Source organism: Rhinatrema bivittatum, chromosome 11, assembly GCF_901001135.1.
Source record: "Rhinatrema bivittatum chromosome 11, aRhiBiv1.1, whole genome shotgun sequence".
Taxonomy (NCBI): Eukaryota; Metazoa; Chordata; class Amphibia; order Gymnophiona; family Rhinatrematidae; genus Rhinatrema; species Rhinatrema bivittatum.
The window spans coordinates 8203832-8218906 of record NC_042625.1 but is presented as its reverse complement, the minus strand read 5'-3'; the positions used below and the strand labels follow the sequence as shown (position 1 = coordinate 8218906).

Genomic DNA, 15075 nt, shown 5'->3' with positions numbered 1-15075 from the left:
AAATTTATTTGCAGGTTCTGTTCCGAGATTGTCCATAATCCTTGTGTTTCGTAAATCTCGAGGTGTGCACCCCAGCCCTTGTGAGACGCATCTGTGGTTAATACTGCATTGTGAGGAGGGGAACTGAACAATGCTCCCTTGGATAGGGTGGAGTTTAGGAGCAACCATGTTAAGTCTTTCCTCATTTCGGCGGTCAGCGATACCTTCTGTGTCAATGGTTGCGAGTGTTGTTTCCATTGACGTTTTAAGCCCCATTGCAGGTGTCTCATGTGTAGCTTGGTGTTGGGAACCATGAAATTCGCCACTGACATGTGGCCTCGGACTACTAAAATCTGTCTCGCTGAAGGTCTCAGAGTATGGTTCAAGGTATGTAACTGAAGACGGAATTGTGATATTCGGTCGCTTAGTAGGTATGCCCTGTTGCACGTAATGTCCAGGCATGCTCCTATGAACTGTACATAAGAACATAAGAACATAAGAAATTGCCATGCTGGGTCAGACCAAGGGTCCATCAAGCCCAGCATCCTGTTTCCAACAGAGGCCAAACCAGGCCACAAGAACCTGGCAATTACCCAAACACCTAGAAGATCCCATGCTACTGATGCAATTAATAGCAGTGACTATTCCCTAAGTAAACTTGATTAATAGCAGTTAATGGACTTCTCTTCCAAGAACTTATCCAAACCTTTTTTGAACCCAGCTACACTAACTGCACTAACCACATCCTCTGGCAACAAATTCCAGAGATTTATTGTGCGTAATTGTTGTGTTGGTTGTAGGTGTGATTTCTGAAAATTGATCACCAATCCTAACTCTTGCAAGCATTGTATCACTCAATGGAGGTGTTTGATTAAGATGTTTGGAGTTGGGCCGATTATGAGCCAATCGTCCAGATATGGAAAGATGGTTATACCTTGTTGTCCGAGATGAGCCACCACCACTACCATGCATTTGGTGAATACCCTGGGTGCAGCCGATAGTCCAAAGGGGAGAACTTTGTACTGGTAGTGTTGATTCTTGTAGCGAAAGCATAGGTAACGCCACGAGGATGGATGGATTTGAATGTGTGTGTAAGCATCCTTCAGGTCGATGGAACACATCCAATCGTTGGTTTGGATCAGAGGAAGGATTGATTTCAACGATACCATTTTGAATTTCTCTTTGGTGAGAAATTTTTCAATTCCCTTAGGTCTAGGATGGGGCGAAGGCCACCCGACTTCTTGGGTATGAGGAAGTATGGGGAATAAAATCCTACTGATTGGGTCCCTGGGTAAATTTGTCGAATTGCTTGCTGTTTGTGAAGCGATGCAATTTCCTCCTCCAGTTGTGGTTGGAAGTTGTGAATCTTGAAAGTGGAAAGATGAGGTAATATGGGTTTTGTGACAAATTGGAGTTGATAGCCATGATGTACTATCTCCAAAACCCATTGATCGGATGTTATTCTCTCCCAAGCTGTCAGGCAGGAATGAATCCTGCCGGGTGGTGCTTGATGTTGTGGTGGTGGCTGGGTAACTAAAAAGATGAAGTCACTTTCACTGCAGTAACCGGTTGTTGTGCCTGCTGTCTCCGATTACGTGGTTTACCTCTACGTTGGTTTGAGGTATTCTGTTGTGGAGCAGGACGCTGGTACGCAGGGTAAGTCTGTGCACGAAAGGACTGGTAAGATCTGTAGGGTCTCCTGGCATAGGATTGCCTACGAGTAGATCCAATATAACGACATGTGGTTGAATAGTTAGGATGTGATGTTAATGATTGTACTGCTAGAGCTTCTTCCTTTAGTTTTCCCACTGTGTCTTGAAATCGTTCTCCGAACAGGTTATCTCCTGTACATGGGAGGTTCGTTAGTTTCTCGTGCAAATCTTCACGTATGGAACTTGAACGTAACCACGCTAGTCTGTGGGCTTCAATGGCTGTTGCCAATGCCCTAGACAATGTTTCATATGCTTCATAGATTGACCTCAAAAGGTGACGAGAACACTCCTCCATATCATGAAGAGGCGGAGGTATCTGATCCGCAGTTGAGGAAAGCATACCTTTTATCGCTTGTATGCACTCATATAGGTATTGTACCATGTAGAATTGATGGTGCATAATTCGGGCATTCAACATTGAATTATGGTATATTTTTCTTCCAAACTCATCCAAATATTTGTCGTCTTTGCCAGGTGGGATCTGAGGAATATGACTGTTTTCTTATATTTTTGCATCGCCGACTCTACTACAATTGAAGCATGAGGTAATTGTGGTACAGAGTACGGTGATGTTTTCCTCATACGGAATTTTATGTCAGTTTTCCTGGAAACTGCTGCGATAGCATAAGGTGTTTCCCAGGATTTCTGTAAGACTGAATGTAGGAGCTCTTGTGGTGGAAGAGATGTTGGTTCCCCTGGAGTGTCAAAAATTTTTAGGAGACCAAGGGTTTCTGACCTAGGGTCTTGTCTCTTTTTGGACCTCTAGATGCAGTATTGTACCCAATTTCTCTAGGAATTTTGGGTATGTAAGGTCTTCTGGAGGGGAATACGGCTCCTGAGGTTGTTCCTGCAGATCCGATGGGAATCCCGTAGATGATGATGGGGATATTTGCGGTGAAGGAGAATCAAATGATTATAATTATAATTTGGTGAAGCTGGTTGGTTTGCTATGGGAGATGTCGGAGGCTCCACCGACTGTTCTCTATTATTCTGCGGCTTATGTTCCGGAGAACTGTCATCAGCAATATTAGTCATTTTGAATGATGACTGGAGTGTTTCATAAAACCCTGCTAAAGATTGGGACAATTGAAAAAAAAATGCCTCTTTTGTACGAGGGGGCATTATTGTACGATCATCTGGTTCTTGTGACCCACATGCTTTAGGGTGCATTGGTGTGTTCTGAAGTAAAGTAAAGTAGTGTATACTTTTATGGACTTTCTGTTTTCCGTCGCATATTATGTCCCTCGAATCCTCTGAAGCTGTAGAAGCGGTAGAAGAAGCAACTTGTATTACCTCTCTATGAGAGAAGGTATTTGAAGTTGGTATATGAGATGATTTAGAAGTGGAAGAGCTTTCTTCCCATGTTGCACTTCTCTTTGTCGACTTTTTGTGGTGGGAGCGTCCTGAGTGCTTATGATAATAGTGTGCCGAGTCTGTAAGACTCCTCTGTGAAGACGGTGATAGTTTTCTACGTTTTATTGTAAACTCTGTTGAATTCGCTCTCGAAGAAAGGGAAGTACCTGAACGAGGTGAGGTTATTGATGGAGAGGCTGAAGAAGATCTGTGTGAGGGTCCATGTCTTCGTTTCAACTCATTTTGTAATTCATGAGATAGGTGCTAATATGGTCTTATGCGCGGATTTGGATTTATACGCGGATCTAGACTCATACGCATATCTTTGTTTCTGTACGCGCAAGAGTAATCTGTGCCGTTGTCTCTGGCGCCGGGCGCACAGGTGGTGTCGGCACCGCCATGCGCGTAGAGTTTTCTTTGGTTGTGCGCTCAGATGTCTTTGGCGCCTTGCACGCCAATGTCTTTGGTGCCCTGCACGCAGAAGTCCTCTGCGCTGTACGCACAAGTGTCTTCGGCGCCAAGCGCATAGAAATGTTGTGCGCCGATACTTCTTCAGGCGCCAAAGTGATATGCGCTGATCCTTTTGTGTGCGCATAAGGCGCCTTAGGCGCCGAGATTTTTGGTACCGATGTGTCCTGCGCTGGCGATTCTGGCTCTTTGGATTTCTGGAAATTCGATGGCCTTTGTCAGCTTGCCACCTCCTTACCTCCAAGATTGGAGGACTGAGGATCCCACGATGATGCCCTCTTTTTTGAGGGAGCTGATAAAATCGCAGGGCCAGGGGACGAATGAGCCTCCGATGGTTCCGTTGAGGTAAAAAGTTCCTGAAGCCTGTAGGCCCTTTGCTTCAGTGCTCTGGGTGACATCCTTGAGCAAAATTCACAATCTTCCCGATTGTGATCTGGTCCTAGGCATCGGTAACATCGGTCATGGCCATCAGTGAACAATATTACCTTGCCGCAATTACAGGCTTTAAACCCCGATTTTGACATGTTTTGTTCTATTAATGCTGAGGAAAAGAACAGCTCTGTGTGTGATCCCGTGCACGGAAAGAACAGACTGAGGAGATTCCGTTACTTTCCTGCACGGGAACACACGTGCAGCCGCAGAGAGCAAAGCTCTGATCTCTGCTTTGACAAGCTCCGCCTCCCAGACCTGATGGACAGATCCCATGACAGCATGGCTAATTCAGCCCTGCTATCGACGGGAAAAAAATATTACCTTGAGAATCTAAAAGTTGAAAATATATCAACGAGCCTTTCTGGTTCCATATATGAAAAACAGATTGGGACATTCCTGGAAAAAAAAACAACTTACGATTCCCCAAAAAGAGTACGTAAGGAGAACAATGAAATAACTATTAATAACAGTACGACCACTTCTGTCTAAAACATAGGTAGAACCAAGCAGCCAGATCGGAAATGAGCAGGTATCTCATTGTAAACCGCATGTACCAGTGTGAAGAAAGGAGACAGGAGCTTTGCTTCCAGAAAAACTGGGCTGGAACGGCTCATGGATAAAATACAATCAATCACTTACATGCCACAAATTAGCGACCCAATTATACAATTGTAAACTAAGCTACCTAGGCCTCCCCGAGACCACAATATCATTAAAGTACATAAAGCCATGTGAGGCTATCTCCCAGGCCATAAAGAATATCCTCGAGAGCTTAGCCAAGAAAATTCTGTGGTATGGGATAGATCGGGGATGGCAAACTCCGGTCCTCGAGAGCCACAAACAGGCCAGGTTTCCAGGATATCCACAATGAATATGTAAGAAATAGATTTGCACACAATGGTGGCACTGCATGCAAATCTATCTCATGCATATTCATTGTGGATATCCTGAAAACTTGTTTGTGGATTTCAAGGAAAGGAGTTGTCCACCCCTGGGATAGGTAGAGTGCACAGAAAATATATAAATCAATTTTGGTAATATTTTGAAAAGCTGGATCTTTTCCACTACAAACAAGGGAAAGGAAATCCATGATTTCAATATCCTCTCTGTTGTGGTAGTCAAAAAAAAAATTAGATTATGGAATTTGAGTTCCTTACAAATAAGTACACCTAAATATTTAGGAGAGTCATTTGCCCATTAAGGGAAAACACCCTTCCCATTGCCTCGGATTTATCTAGAATTAAGCTTAAACCAGATAATGCACACGCCTCCTTATCTCCGCCCACACTATAATCAATTATCTCCACTATCGTTTTTACATGTTTGAATTATAATCTGTCCTTTCTCTTCCTCCCCGCCAAGTTTTTAATTACCCTGTTATATGTAACTGCATTTTCCGCACCACTGTTCTAGTTTATGTTTCACGATGCACCCTTGTTTTATGTGAACCAGCATGATGGGACTGCGATCTCGAATGCCGGTATATAAAAACCTTAAATAAATAAATAAAAATAAAACATGTCCAAAACACAGAAAGCACCTTAGGCAGAGAGTCTTTAGAATTAACAAATAGAAATAACTTATTGTAAGCAAAAAGCAGCTAGTTTAAAGAAAGAGGCACCTAAAAGCAACCCCAGGGAAGTATGTATGGTTAATAGAAGTCCATAAAAGATGATCTAAAGAGAAAAGAAATAGCAAAGGAGAAAGGGGACATCCTTGTCTGGCAGCTCGCTGTAAAGAAAGGATATCCAAAAATGTATTAATACTGAAGTTGTGGGAGAAGAATACACAACAACCAAAACCTTGAAAACTATCAAAACAAAGTGATTCAAATAAGAAGTCCCAGCTGACTGTCAAAGGCCTTCTTGGCATCGAAACTTGATTTGAATGTCCCATAGAAGCTATCAACTTACATATAATAACCACCGATTGACGACCTTTGACAAAACCAACCTGGGACTCTAGTATTAAATCAAGATAGCCTATCATCCATAACCTTAGCCAACATAGTTTCCCGGATCGCCCCTGGAGCCCTTTTTAAATATTGGGGTTACATTTGCTATCCTCCAGTCTTCAGGTACAATGGATGATTTTAATGATAGGTTACAAATTTTTACTAATAGGTCTGAAATTTCATTTTTTAGTTCCTTCAGAACTCTGGGGTGTATACCATCCGGTCCGATCTTCCATCCCGTCCTCCCTGACCACCTCTGGACGGCCAGAACAAGGCCCCTGCCTCTTCAAGGAGACCTCCGAGGAGCGACAAGGCTTCTTAGAGGAACCCAAACCTGTCTCCCTGGGACTACACTTGGCTGTCTTCTTAGCCAAGAAAGCCTCATGTAACAGGAGAATGAATTCAGGAGAGAACCCCCCAGGGCCCAGAGGTACACCCTCAGAATCACTGGAAGCCGAGCTAGAGTCCACATCATCCCTCTGCTCGATACCCTGAACTGCAGGAGAGAGGGAGGGAGGGAGGTCCAGCAGCAGCCCCTTCGGAGGGAGCATTGAGGTCATTAGCCCCTTTGGAGGTCTCAGGAACAGAGGCTCTCACCTTGGGCCCTACCCCAGCTCCTGAGGATCAAGAAGCCTTCCTGGACTTCTGAGTCCTAGAGGAGTATCCCTGTCCTCCCCAAGCAGAAGCAGTGCAAAGGAGAGGGAGTTTAGATAGGCCGACCACACTCCACAGGCTTTGCAAGGCACAACCTTGCTTGTCCTCCCATCACTCAGCCCCCGTGGGAAAAATCCATGGCAAAATGGCTGGCCCACATTGCCTGAAAGCTGCCAGAGGCGCTGCCGCGATGAAACTGAAGGCTCCTGCAGAGGCTATTCTGAGCTCCTGCCCCCTCAAGACCGGAAACATTTCCCCTTCTTCCAAACAAAAGAAAAGCCTGCTTCACCAGCTCTAACTCACTTCTTCTGTTCCCTCCCTCTGGCAGAGCTTTTCTCCTTAGCTGGTACCAACAACAACAACAAAAAAATCCTAGGCCCCCCCCCCCCCCCCCCCCCATTTTTTTTTCTGCTAGTGTGGGTCCCTGTCTGTGACACTTAGAACAGGTAATCCCTCTTCTGCGATTATGTGTGTTGCCCTTGGAGCGGTCTAAGACAGGAGAAGATCGGAGAACAGACCAGGCTGGAGTCTGTTCTGCTTTTCAACAGTTCAATTACAAAAGGTTCGGTAAGACAGAATCAAAATGGCTGCTTACCTCAGCAGACTAACAATGCAAGAACAATTTTTCCAAAAGAGCACAGCACTCCATTACAGTTTCCTTCTCCTCCCTGGGGCCCCTCTAACTCTCTCAGGGCCTCACCTTTGTATCCCTTACCTCAGGGAAACACCCCCACCCGAGGATCCCTTTCCTGTCTGTCTTAAGGTGGACCGGGCCAGATAACTGGAGCTGATCTGTTAAGGCAGTCTGAGGCTCTCTGTCATATACTCTATCACAAATGGGTACTTTTAACCATGTAGGAAAATGTGTTGATTCGCTAACCATTCCCAAACCTCCCCACCTCCCAAACTCCAATCCTTCCCTACCCCTGAAAAGTGTCAATTTTCAGCCATCATCTTCATGCACAGCTGTAGTCATCTCCTTGCTGCCTAGACAGAACTCCTTAGCCCATGATATAGCTAATACATGGAGAAACTGTAGGGAATTCTCAGAGAACACATGTTTCAGGTAAGCAACTCTGCTTTCTTCAAGGACAAGCAGGTTGGCAGATCTCACACATGGTTGATTTCCAAGCTACAGGCTGCCCGAAACACAACAAAGCAGGGATCCCCACCCTGTGTTGAAAGGCACCATCTTTTTCCTTTTTGTTTGTGAGGCGGCCATACTATTATAGGGTCTAGGAGGCAGAAAAATTGGGTTCTACACTTCAAAGAGACCCAGAGGACAAACAGACACTGAAACCCTGGTGTGCAGCATAGGAACCTTGGACAGGGGTGAGATGTACAATTTGCAACACAAAAAAAAACAATGCAATCAGAGCTTCTGGACAGCAAACTCTGACAAGTACCAAAAGGCCCTGGTCCTCCTGCACAGGTAAGAGCACAAAGCACCAACCAAGAGAAAAATACTCTTGGATAGTGATAGTGACAGCACAGCTTTCCTATGGCGTCAGAGACAACCGAAAGCCAATCTGAGGCTAGAGAGCTCTTTAGAAGGAAAACTGTAGGTAACCAGCATTTGAAGATAGAATAACAGATTTCATGTGCATGGCCAAGATTGGGAAGCTAACCAAATTGGTAGTGCAGTAATAATGGGAGACTTCAATTACCCCAATATTGACTGGGTAAATGTATCATCGGGACACGCTAGAGACACAACGTTCCTGGATGGAATAAATGATAGCTTTATGGAGCAATTGGTTCAGGAACCAACGAGAGAGGGAGCAATTTTAGATCTAATTCTCAGTGGAGCACAGGACTTGGTGAGAGAGGTAACTGTGGTGGGGCCGCTTGGCAATAGTGATCATATGATCAAATTTGATTTAATGACTGGAAGAGGAACAGTGTGCAAATCCATGGCTCCTTGCTAAACTTTCAAAAGGGAAACTTTGATAAAATGAGAAAAATTGTTAGAAAAAAACTGAAAGGAACAGCTACAAAAGTAAAAAATGTCCAAGAGGCGTGGTCATTGCTAAAAAATACCATTCTAGAAGCACAGTCCAGATATATTCCACACATTAAGAAAGGCGGAAAGAAGGCAAAACGATTACTGGCATGGTTAAAAAGGGGAGGTGAAAGAAGCTATTTTAGCCAAAAGATCTTCATTCAAAAATTGGAAGAAGGATCCAACAGAAGAAAATAGGATAAAGCATAAACGTTGGCAAGTTAAAAGTAAGACATTCATAAGACAGGCTAAGAGAATTTGAAAAGAAGTTGGCTGTAGAGGCAAAAACTCACAGTAAAAACTTTTTTAAATATATCCGAAGCAGAAAGCCTGTGAGGGAGTCAGTTGGACAGTTAGATGATCGAGGGGTTAAAGGGGCACTTAGAGAAGATAAGGCCATCGCAGAAAGATTAAATGATTTCTTTGCTTCGGTGTTTACTGAAGAGGATGTTGGGGAGGTACCCGTAATGGAGAAGGTTTTCAAGGGTAATGATTCAGATGGACTGAATCAAATCACGGTGAACCTAGAAGATGTGGTAGACCTAGAAGATGTGGTAGACCTGATTGACAAACTGAAGAGTAGTAAATCACCTGGACCAGATGGTTTACACCCCAGAGTTCTGAAGGAACTAAAAAATGAAATTTCAGACCTATTAGCAAAAATTTGTAACCTATCATTAAAATCATCCATTGTACCTGAAGACTGGAGGGTAGCAAATGTAACCCCAATATTTAAAAAGGGCTCCAGGGGCGATCCGGGAAACTACAGACCACTTAGCCCGACTTCAGTGCCAGGAAAAATAGTGGAAAGTGTTCTAATCATCAAAATCACAGAACATATAGAAAGACATGGTTTAATGGAACAAAGTCAGCATGGCTTTACCCAAGGCAAGTCTTGCCTCACAAATCTGCTTCACTTTTTTGAAGGAGTTAATAAACATGTGGATAAAGGTGAACCGGTAGATGTAGTATACTTGGATTTTCAGAAGGCGTTTGACAAAGTTCCTCATGAGAGGCTTCTAGGAAAAGTAAAAATAAGTCATGGGATAGGTGGCGATGTCCTTTCGAGGATTGCAAACTGGCTAAAAGACAGGAAACAGAGAGTAGGATTAAATGGACAATTTTCTCAGTGGAAGGGAGTGGACAGTGGAGTGCCTCAGGGATCTGTATTGGGACCCTTACTTTTCAATATATTTATAAATGATCTGGAAAGAAATACGACGAGTGAGAATCAAATTTGCAGATGACACAAAATTGTTCAGAGTAGTTAAATCACAAGCAGATTGTGATAAATTGCAGGAAGACCTTGTGAGACTGGAAAATTGGGCATCCAAATGGCAGATGAAATTTAATGTGGATAAGTGCAAGGTGATGCATATAGGGAAAAATAACCCATGCTATAATTACACAATGTTGGGTTCCGTATTAGGTGCTACAACCCAAGAAAGAGATCTAGGCGTCATAGTGGATAACACATTGAAATAGTCGGTTCAGTGTGCTGTGGCAGTCAAAAAAGCAAACAGAATGTTGGGAATTATTAGAAAGGGAATGGTGAATAAAACGGAAAATGTCATAATGCCTCTGTATCGCTCCATGGTGAGACCGCACCTTGAATACTGTGTACAATTCTGATCGCCGCATCTCAAAAAAGATATAATTGCGATTTAGAAGGTACAGAGAAGGGCGACCAAAATGATAAGGGGAATGGAACAGCTCCCCTATGAGGAAAGACTAAAGAGGTTAGGACTTTTCAGCTTGGAGAAGAGACGGTTGAGGGGGGGATATGATAGAGATGTTTAAAATTATGAGAGGTCTAGAACGGGTAGATGTGAATCAGTTATTTACTCTTTCAGATAGTAGAAAGACTCCATGAAGTCAGCATGGGGCACATTTAAAACTAATCGGAGAAAGTTCTTTTTTACTCAACGCACGATTAAACTCTGGAATTTGTTGCCAGAGGATGTGGTTAGTGCAGTTAGTATAGCGGTGTTTAAAAAAGGATTGGATACGTTCTTGGAGGAGAAGTCCATTACCTGCTATTAAGTTCACTTAGAAAATGCCCACCGCCATTAGCAATGGTAGTATGGAATAGACTTAGTTTTTGGGTACTTGCCAGGTTCTTATGGCCTGGATTGGCCACTGTTGGAAACAGGATGCTGGACTTGATGGACCCTTGGTCTGACCCAGTATGGCATTTTCTTAAGTTCATATGACATTTTGCATTTCTTTCTTTCCTGTTTTGACAGACATCTCAAAGTGGTGATCAGTGTAAAAAAAAGGGGAAACCTATTGTGCCAAGATATTTGACCACAAAAGGAAACAGACAAGTTAGGCAATGAGTATAACAATTAAAAAGGGAAGGGCACCGAAGCTGTTATGAAGCATGTCCTTGCTCACTAAATGCACCACACGACCCTCTCCCCACTCTTGACATTTATAAAATATATATTGCATGCCTCTTACATGCCTGTGTGTTATTTTTATGTGTGGAAACACTTTTGAAAATTCACTCCCAAAGATTTAAAAAACAGATACATTTAGTGTTCTTGTGAGCAAGTTTTTCATAGATATTCGACTACTAAAATATTTTTGCTTCTATGGGAAAAAATGCTTATGACATCTGTTCCTCAATTAATAATGGTGACATTGGGGGATCTGTGGGGGATGATGATTAAACTGGACTCTAATGTTTCGCAGAGAGTGGGAGAGAAGGAGCAGACACAGCAGCCCGGTGAGAGGAGACGGAGAGAATTGAGAGACCTGCCGCACCTGCGATCCTTTGCCTGTGACATCACTCGCCTGCGCCCGTGAGTTTAAAAGACCGCGGGACTGCAGCACATCGCAGCCGCGTCGCCTAAGCCCCGCGCGCCAAAGGGGCGCGCACATGACTTAGATCGACTTTGATCGCCTTGAATTGCTAGAAGTTATTGGAATTTTATGGGGTGGAAAAGGAAGGCCAAAGTCGTTACATCTTCCCCTGCTATATCCAGATCAGGGCCTATGGACGCTCACATCTAGAAGATATCGCCACAAGAGGACAGTGGGAGAGATTTCTTGGAAGTCTCTCTGAATCCTGACACAAGGCTAACACCTCTTCAGCCCCCACCAGGAACATCAGGAGAAACCATCATAGGGACGGCAACAGTAAGTGACGTTGAACCTGTTTTTCAACCATTGAATAGCTCGGGTTCCCCCTGTTCAGAGCTAATACAGCAAGGAGCAGGAGTGGATACCATAATAACCAGCATTGATAGCGCCAGGCTACAGGCCGTAGATGCAACCAATGTGACATTGGGGGATCTATGGAGGATGATGATTAAACTGGACTCTAATGTTTCGCAGATGAATATCTCTCTTGGAGCAGTAGTTAATAAAAATAAGATACTTATACAGGAGCAGGGAAAACGTTTAAATGATATAGAAACATCTGTTCGGAATGTAAATATGGAAATTGAGAGTGTAAAAAAATTAGAAGTTTTGCATACAACTGATAATATTATTTTGCATTCCAATGTGGAAAACTTAGAAAATTTAATGCGTATAAAGAACTTGCGTATTGTAAATTTTCCATTTACAAGATTACTATCTCCATTCGAGATGTTTTCTAAATATGTAAAGGAAGTATTAGCGTGGAACGAGGTACCTGCTGTTTCTAAGATTTATTATTTTCCTTTCCAAATGGGAGAAACTCCTAGGAGGGAAGGGGTAGGGTCACCAGGAATCTCAACCTTTTGGAGGAATCAGTGGATATGATAAATAAAAGAGCAACTATGTTTGTGTCATTTATATCAGAAAGAGATAAAGATTATTTTGGAAAGATTTTTTAAAAATAAGGATATATTATTTTGTGGGCATAAGGTTTTTATTTTTCCCGATGTCTCCAAACCGACTCAGGTTAGGAGAAGGTAATTTTTGGCCCTTAAAAATAGAGCAATAGAACTTGGGGCAACTTTTTTTTTTTTTTTAAAGTACCCCAGTAAATGCTTTAAATTTTTTTCCCTGATAATTTGTATTTTTTCACAACTATCTCATTTGGAAAACTTTGAGAGATAAGAGTCAGGCATGTTTAGAAAATGAAGTATCATCAATGTTAGCCCAATAAGATAGGTAGAATTGCTCTCCCAATTTTCTCTATTTTTGTTTAATATATTATTATTATTATTATTCTTAGATGAAGGGCCCCCACATTATTTGTTAATTATAGCAGTAGTTTTGGGGGTTTTTTTTTTTGGTTTTTTTATTATTTGTCATTCCTTATGGAATTAGGGCTGCTATAATAATTTTCCTGTATTATGCATAATAAATGTGATTTTATTTTGTAATGACAATGAAAATCAATAAAGAATAAATTATAAAAAAAAAATAATGGTGGGATTTTTCACACTGCATCTATCAGGCCCTACTTAGCAGGCAGTTTCTCTTATAGGTAAGTAAATCTTAGAGAGTCAATTCCAACTGTTTGCATAACTAACATACAAATATGTGTCTCAGCTTTATGTACCAATTTATTTACATATCAGCCTTTAAATCCATATAGTAGGAGGGCAGAGCAGTTAAGGAAGAATTACAATGACAGGATATTTCCATTACCCTAACCTAAAACTAGAATATATAGATTACAAGCCGTAAAGCCCGTTAAAACGGGCTACATCCCTCTGTCTCTCACCTCCCCCTCATTCTCTCTCCCCTCACTCTTCACCACCCCCCTCCCCCACCCACTCCTCTCACCCTCCCTCTCCTCTCACTCAGTCCCCCCTCTCCCTCACTCCCTCCTCTCCCTCCCACTCAGTCCCCCCTCTCCCTCCCACTCACTCAGTCCCCCTCTCCCTCCCTCCCACTCAGTCCCTCCCTTCACCCACCTCCATTTCCTCCCGGCGCCGTAAGCGCGACTTCCCGCAACCCTCACCCGGCTCCATTGACTCCTCCCGCTCCTGCCGGCAGATCTCGGGTGGGTGTCACTCCCCGCGCGCGCGGCAGTGACCCCCCGCGAGATCTGCCGGCAGATCTGGGGAGGAGAAGCAGCGGCACCGCGCGCGCGCGGCGCCGCTGCTTCTCCTCCCGCTCCTGCGGCCCCACCGCCATTTTTTTTTCTGATCGACGTCCTTGCCCGCACATGTGCAGTAGAGCTGCGCTCTACTGCGCATTTGCGGGCCGTCGGTCACAGGCCATTTATAAGGTAGATAGGATGCAGGTAATTCTATAATAATTATGGGATAATCTCAAAAGGCAAATCAACAATAAAAGTTTGAGATTTGTGTTAAGTTTTTAAATTATACTTACGTGATTTAATGTCTTTAAAATTTCAACTTCTGTGTCAACATTAAGAAATGAATTCTGCATTAAAAAAACAAAACAAAACAGATCTTGATATCTGAGATTATAAAACAACCAAGGTCTTAACAAGTTTATACTCAACAGGGCTAAAATATGCCCACTGCTTCTGATCCTGGTAATGGATTCAATTGGTAACGCCTTTAAAAAAAAACCCAAACAAACAAAAAACACACACACAGACAGGCTGATCAATCCAGATTTTACCCTGTTGCATACAGAGGCTCGTAATCATGACTTTTGAGAACCTATAGTTACCTCATCATCCTACCAAACCAGTTCAGACAAGTGGTATTTATCCCTCCTACCAGGAGTTGGAGGCAGAGGACAAACTGATTTTGGTCCGAGGTCCCTCCCTATATAATCTGGTGCAGTTCTCTGCCTCCAGCAGATTGGATAGGTGGGTTCTCACCAACGGGAAGATGGAGGAAAAGAGGCTCCTGGGAAAACAGTGAGGCTGATTTTCTTAGCAGAAGCCAGGGCTGAGCAGGGGAACTCCTCCTGGAATAATAGTTAAGACAAAGTGGCTGCTCTTCCCTTCCACCGGGCAAATCAGCTCTGAGGCTTCCCTGTATTCCCTTTTTGGCTAAAGAGGAGGTACTGTACTGTTAAAAAAAAAAGGCCAGTGTCGAGGTCTCAGCCCACTGCAGAAGGCAGAGCAGGTTGGTAGATCACTGCAAGGAAGATTTCCTAGGTAGAATGGAGCAGCAAATACAACACTTGTGCGGCAAGCTGTGTAGGACCTGCGATGGAAAGGAATTAAATGCAGCAGCCACGGGGGTAGATAATGCAGTGAGAACAACCCCCAGAGAGCAGACAGGCCCTTCTGGGACTTCAGTTCCAGCATTGCTGGATCCGGGAGCCTCAGAGTTTATTATGGCCATGCACAAAGCCTTTTTATAAATAAAAGGCAAAAAGGCATGAGCAAACGTCAGATAGGGTCCAGCTGGGCAAGAGACAAAAGCTACATATGGAGCAAGAAATCTGTCAGGAAGAAGCCTCCCCATCAGAAGAGGAGGAAGAAGACTCCTAAGGGGACTGGAAGGTCGCAATTGAAGAGGGTGATCTAACTGGGAAGACAGACCCAGCCGTTAAATTGCAGGGGTGAGGAGCTAGGCTTCTTATTTGCCAGAGTCGCTCAGTCTCTAGAGTTAGAAGAGAAACAGCCCAAGGTAAAAAGATCCAACGAT

The 15075-nt window shown here is 43.4% G+C and overlaps 1 protein-coding gene across 5 annotated transcripts in view; it reads right to left on the bottom strand.

Annotated features, from left to right (window-relative positions):
* CHEK2 (checkpoint kinase 2) overlaps positions 1–15075 on the bottom strand; it is a 133918-nt gene that overhangs the window by 71504 nt on the left and 47339 nt on the right. For all 5 annotated transcript variants that reach the window (XR_003859160.1, XM_029619340.1, XM_029619343.1 and 2 more), the window contains exon 7: positions 13835–13888. Coding sequence is in view for 4 of the 5 variants with exons in the window: in XM_029619340.1 (XP_029475200.1) it covers positions 13835–13888 (54 nt within the window). In the remaining variant the exon portion in view is untranslated. The remainder of the gene's footprint in view (positions 1–13834; positions 13889–15075) is intronic.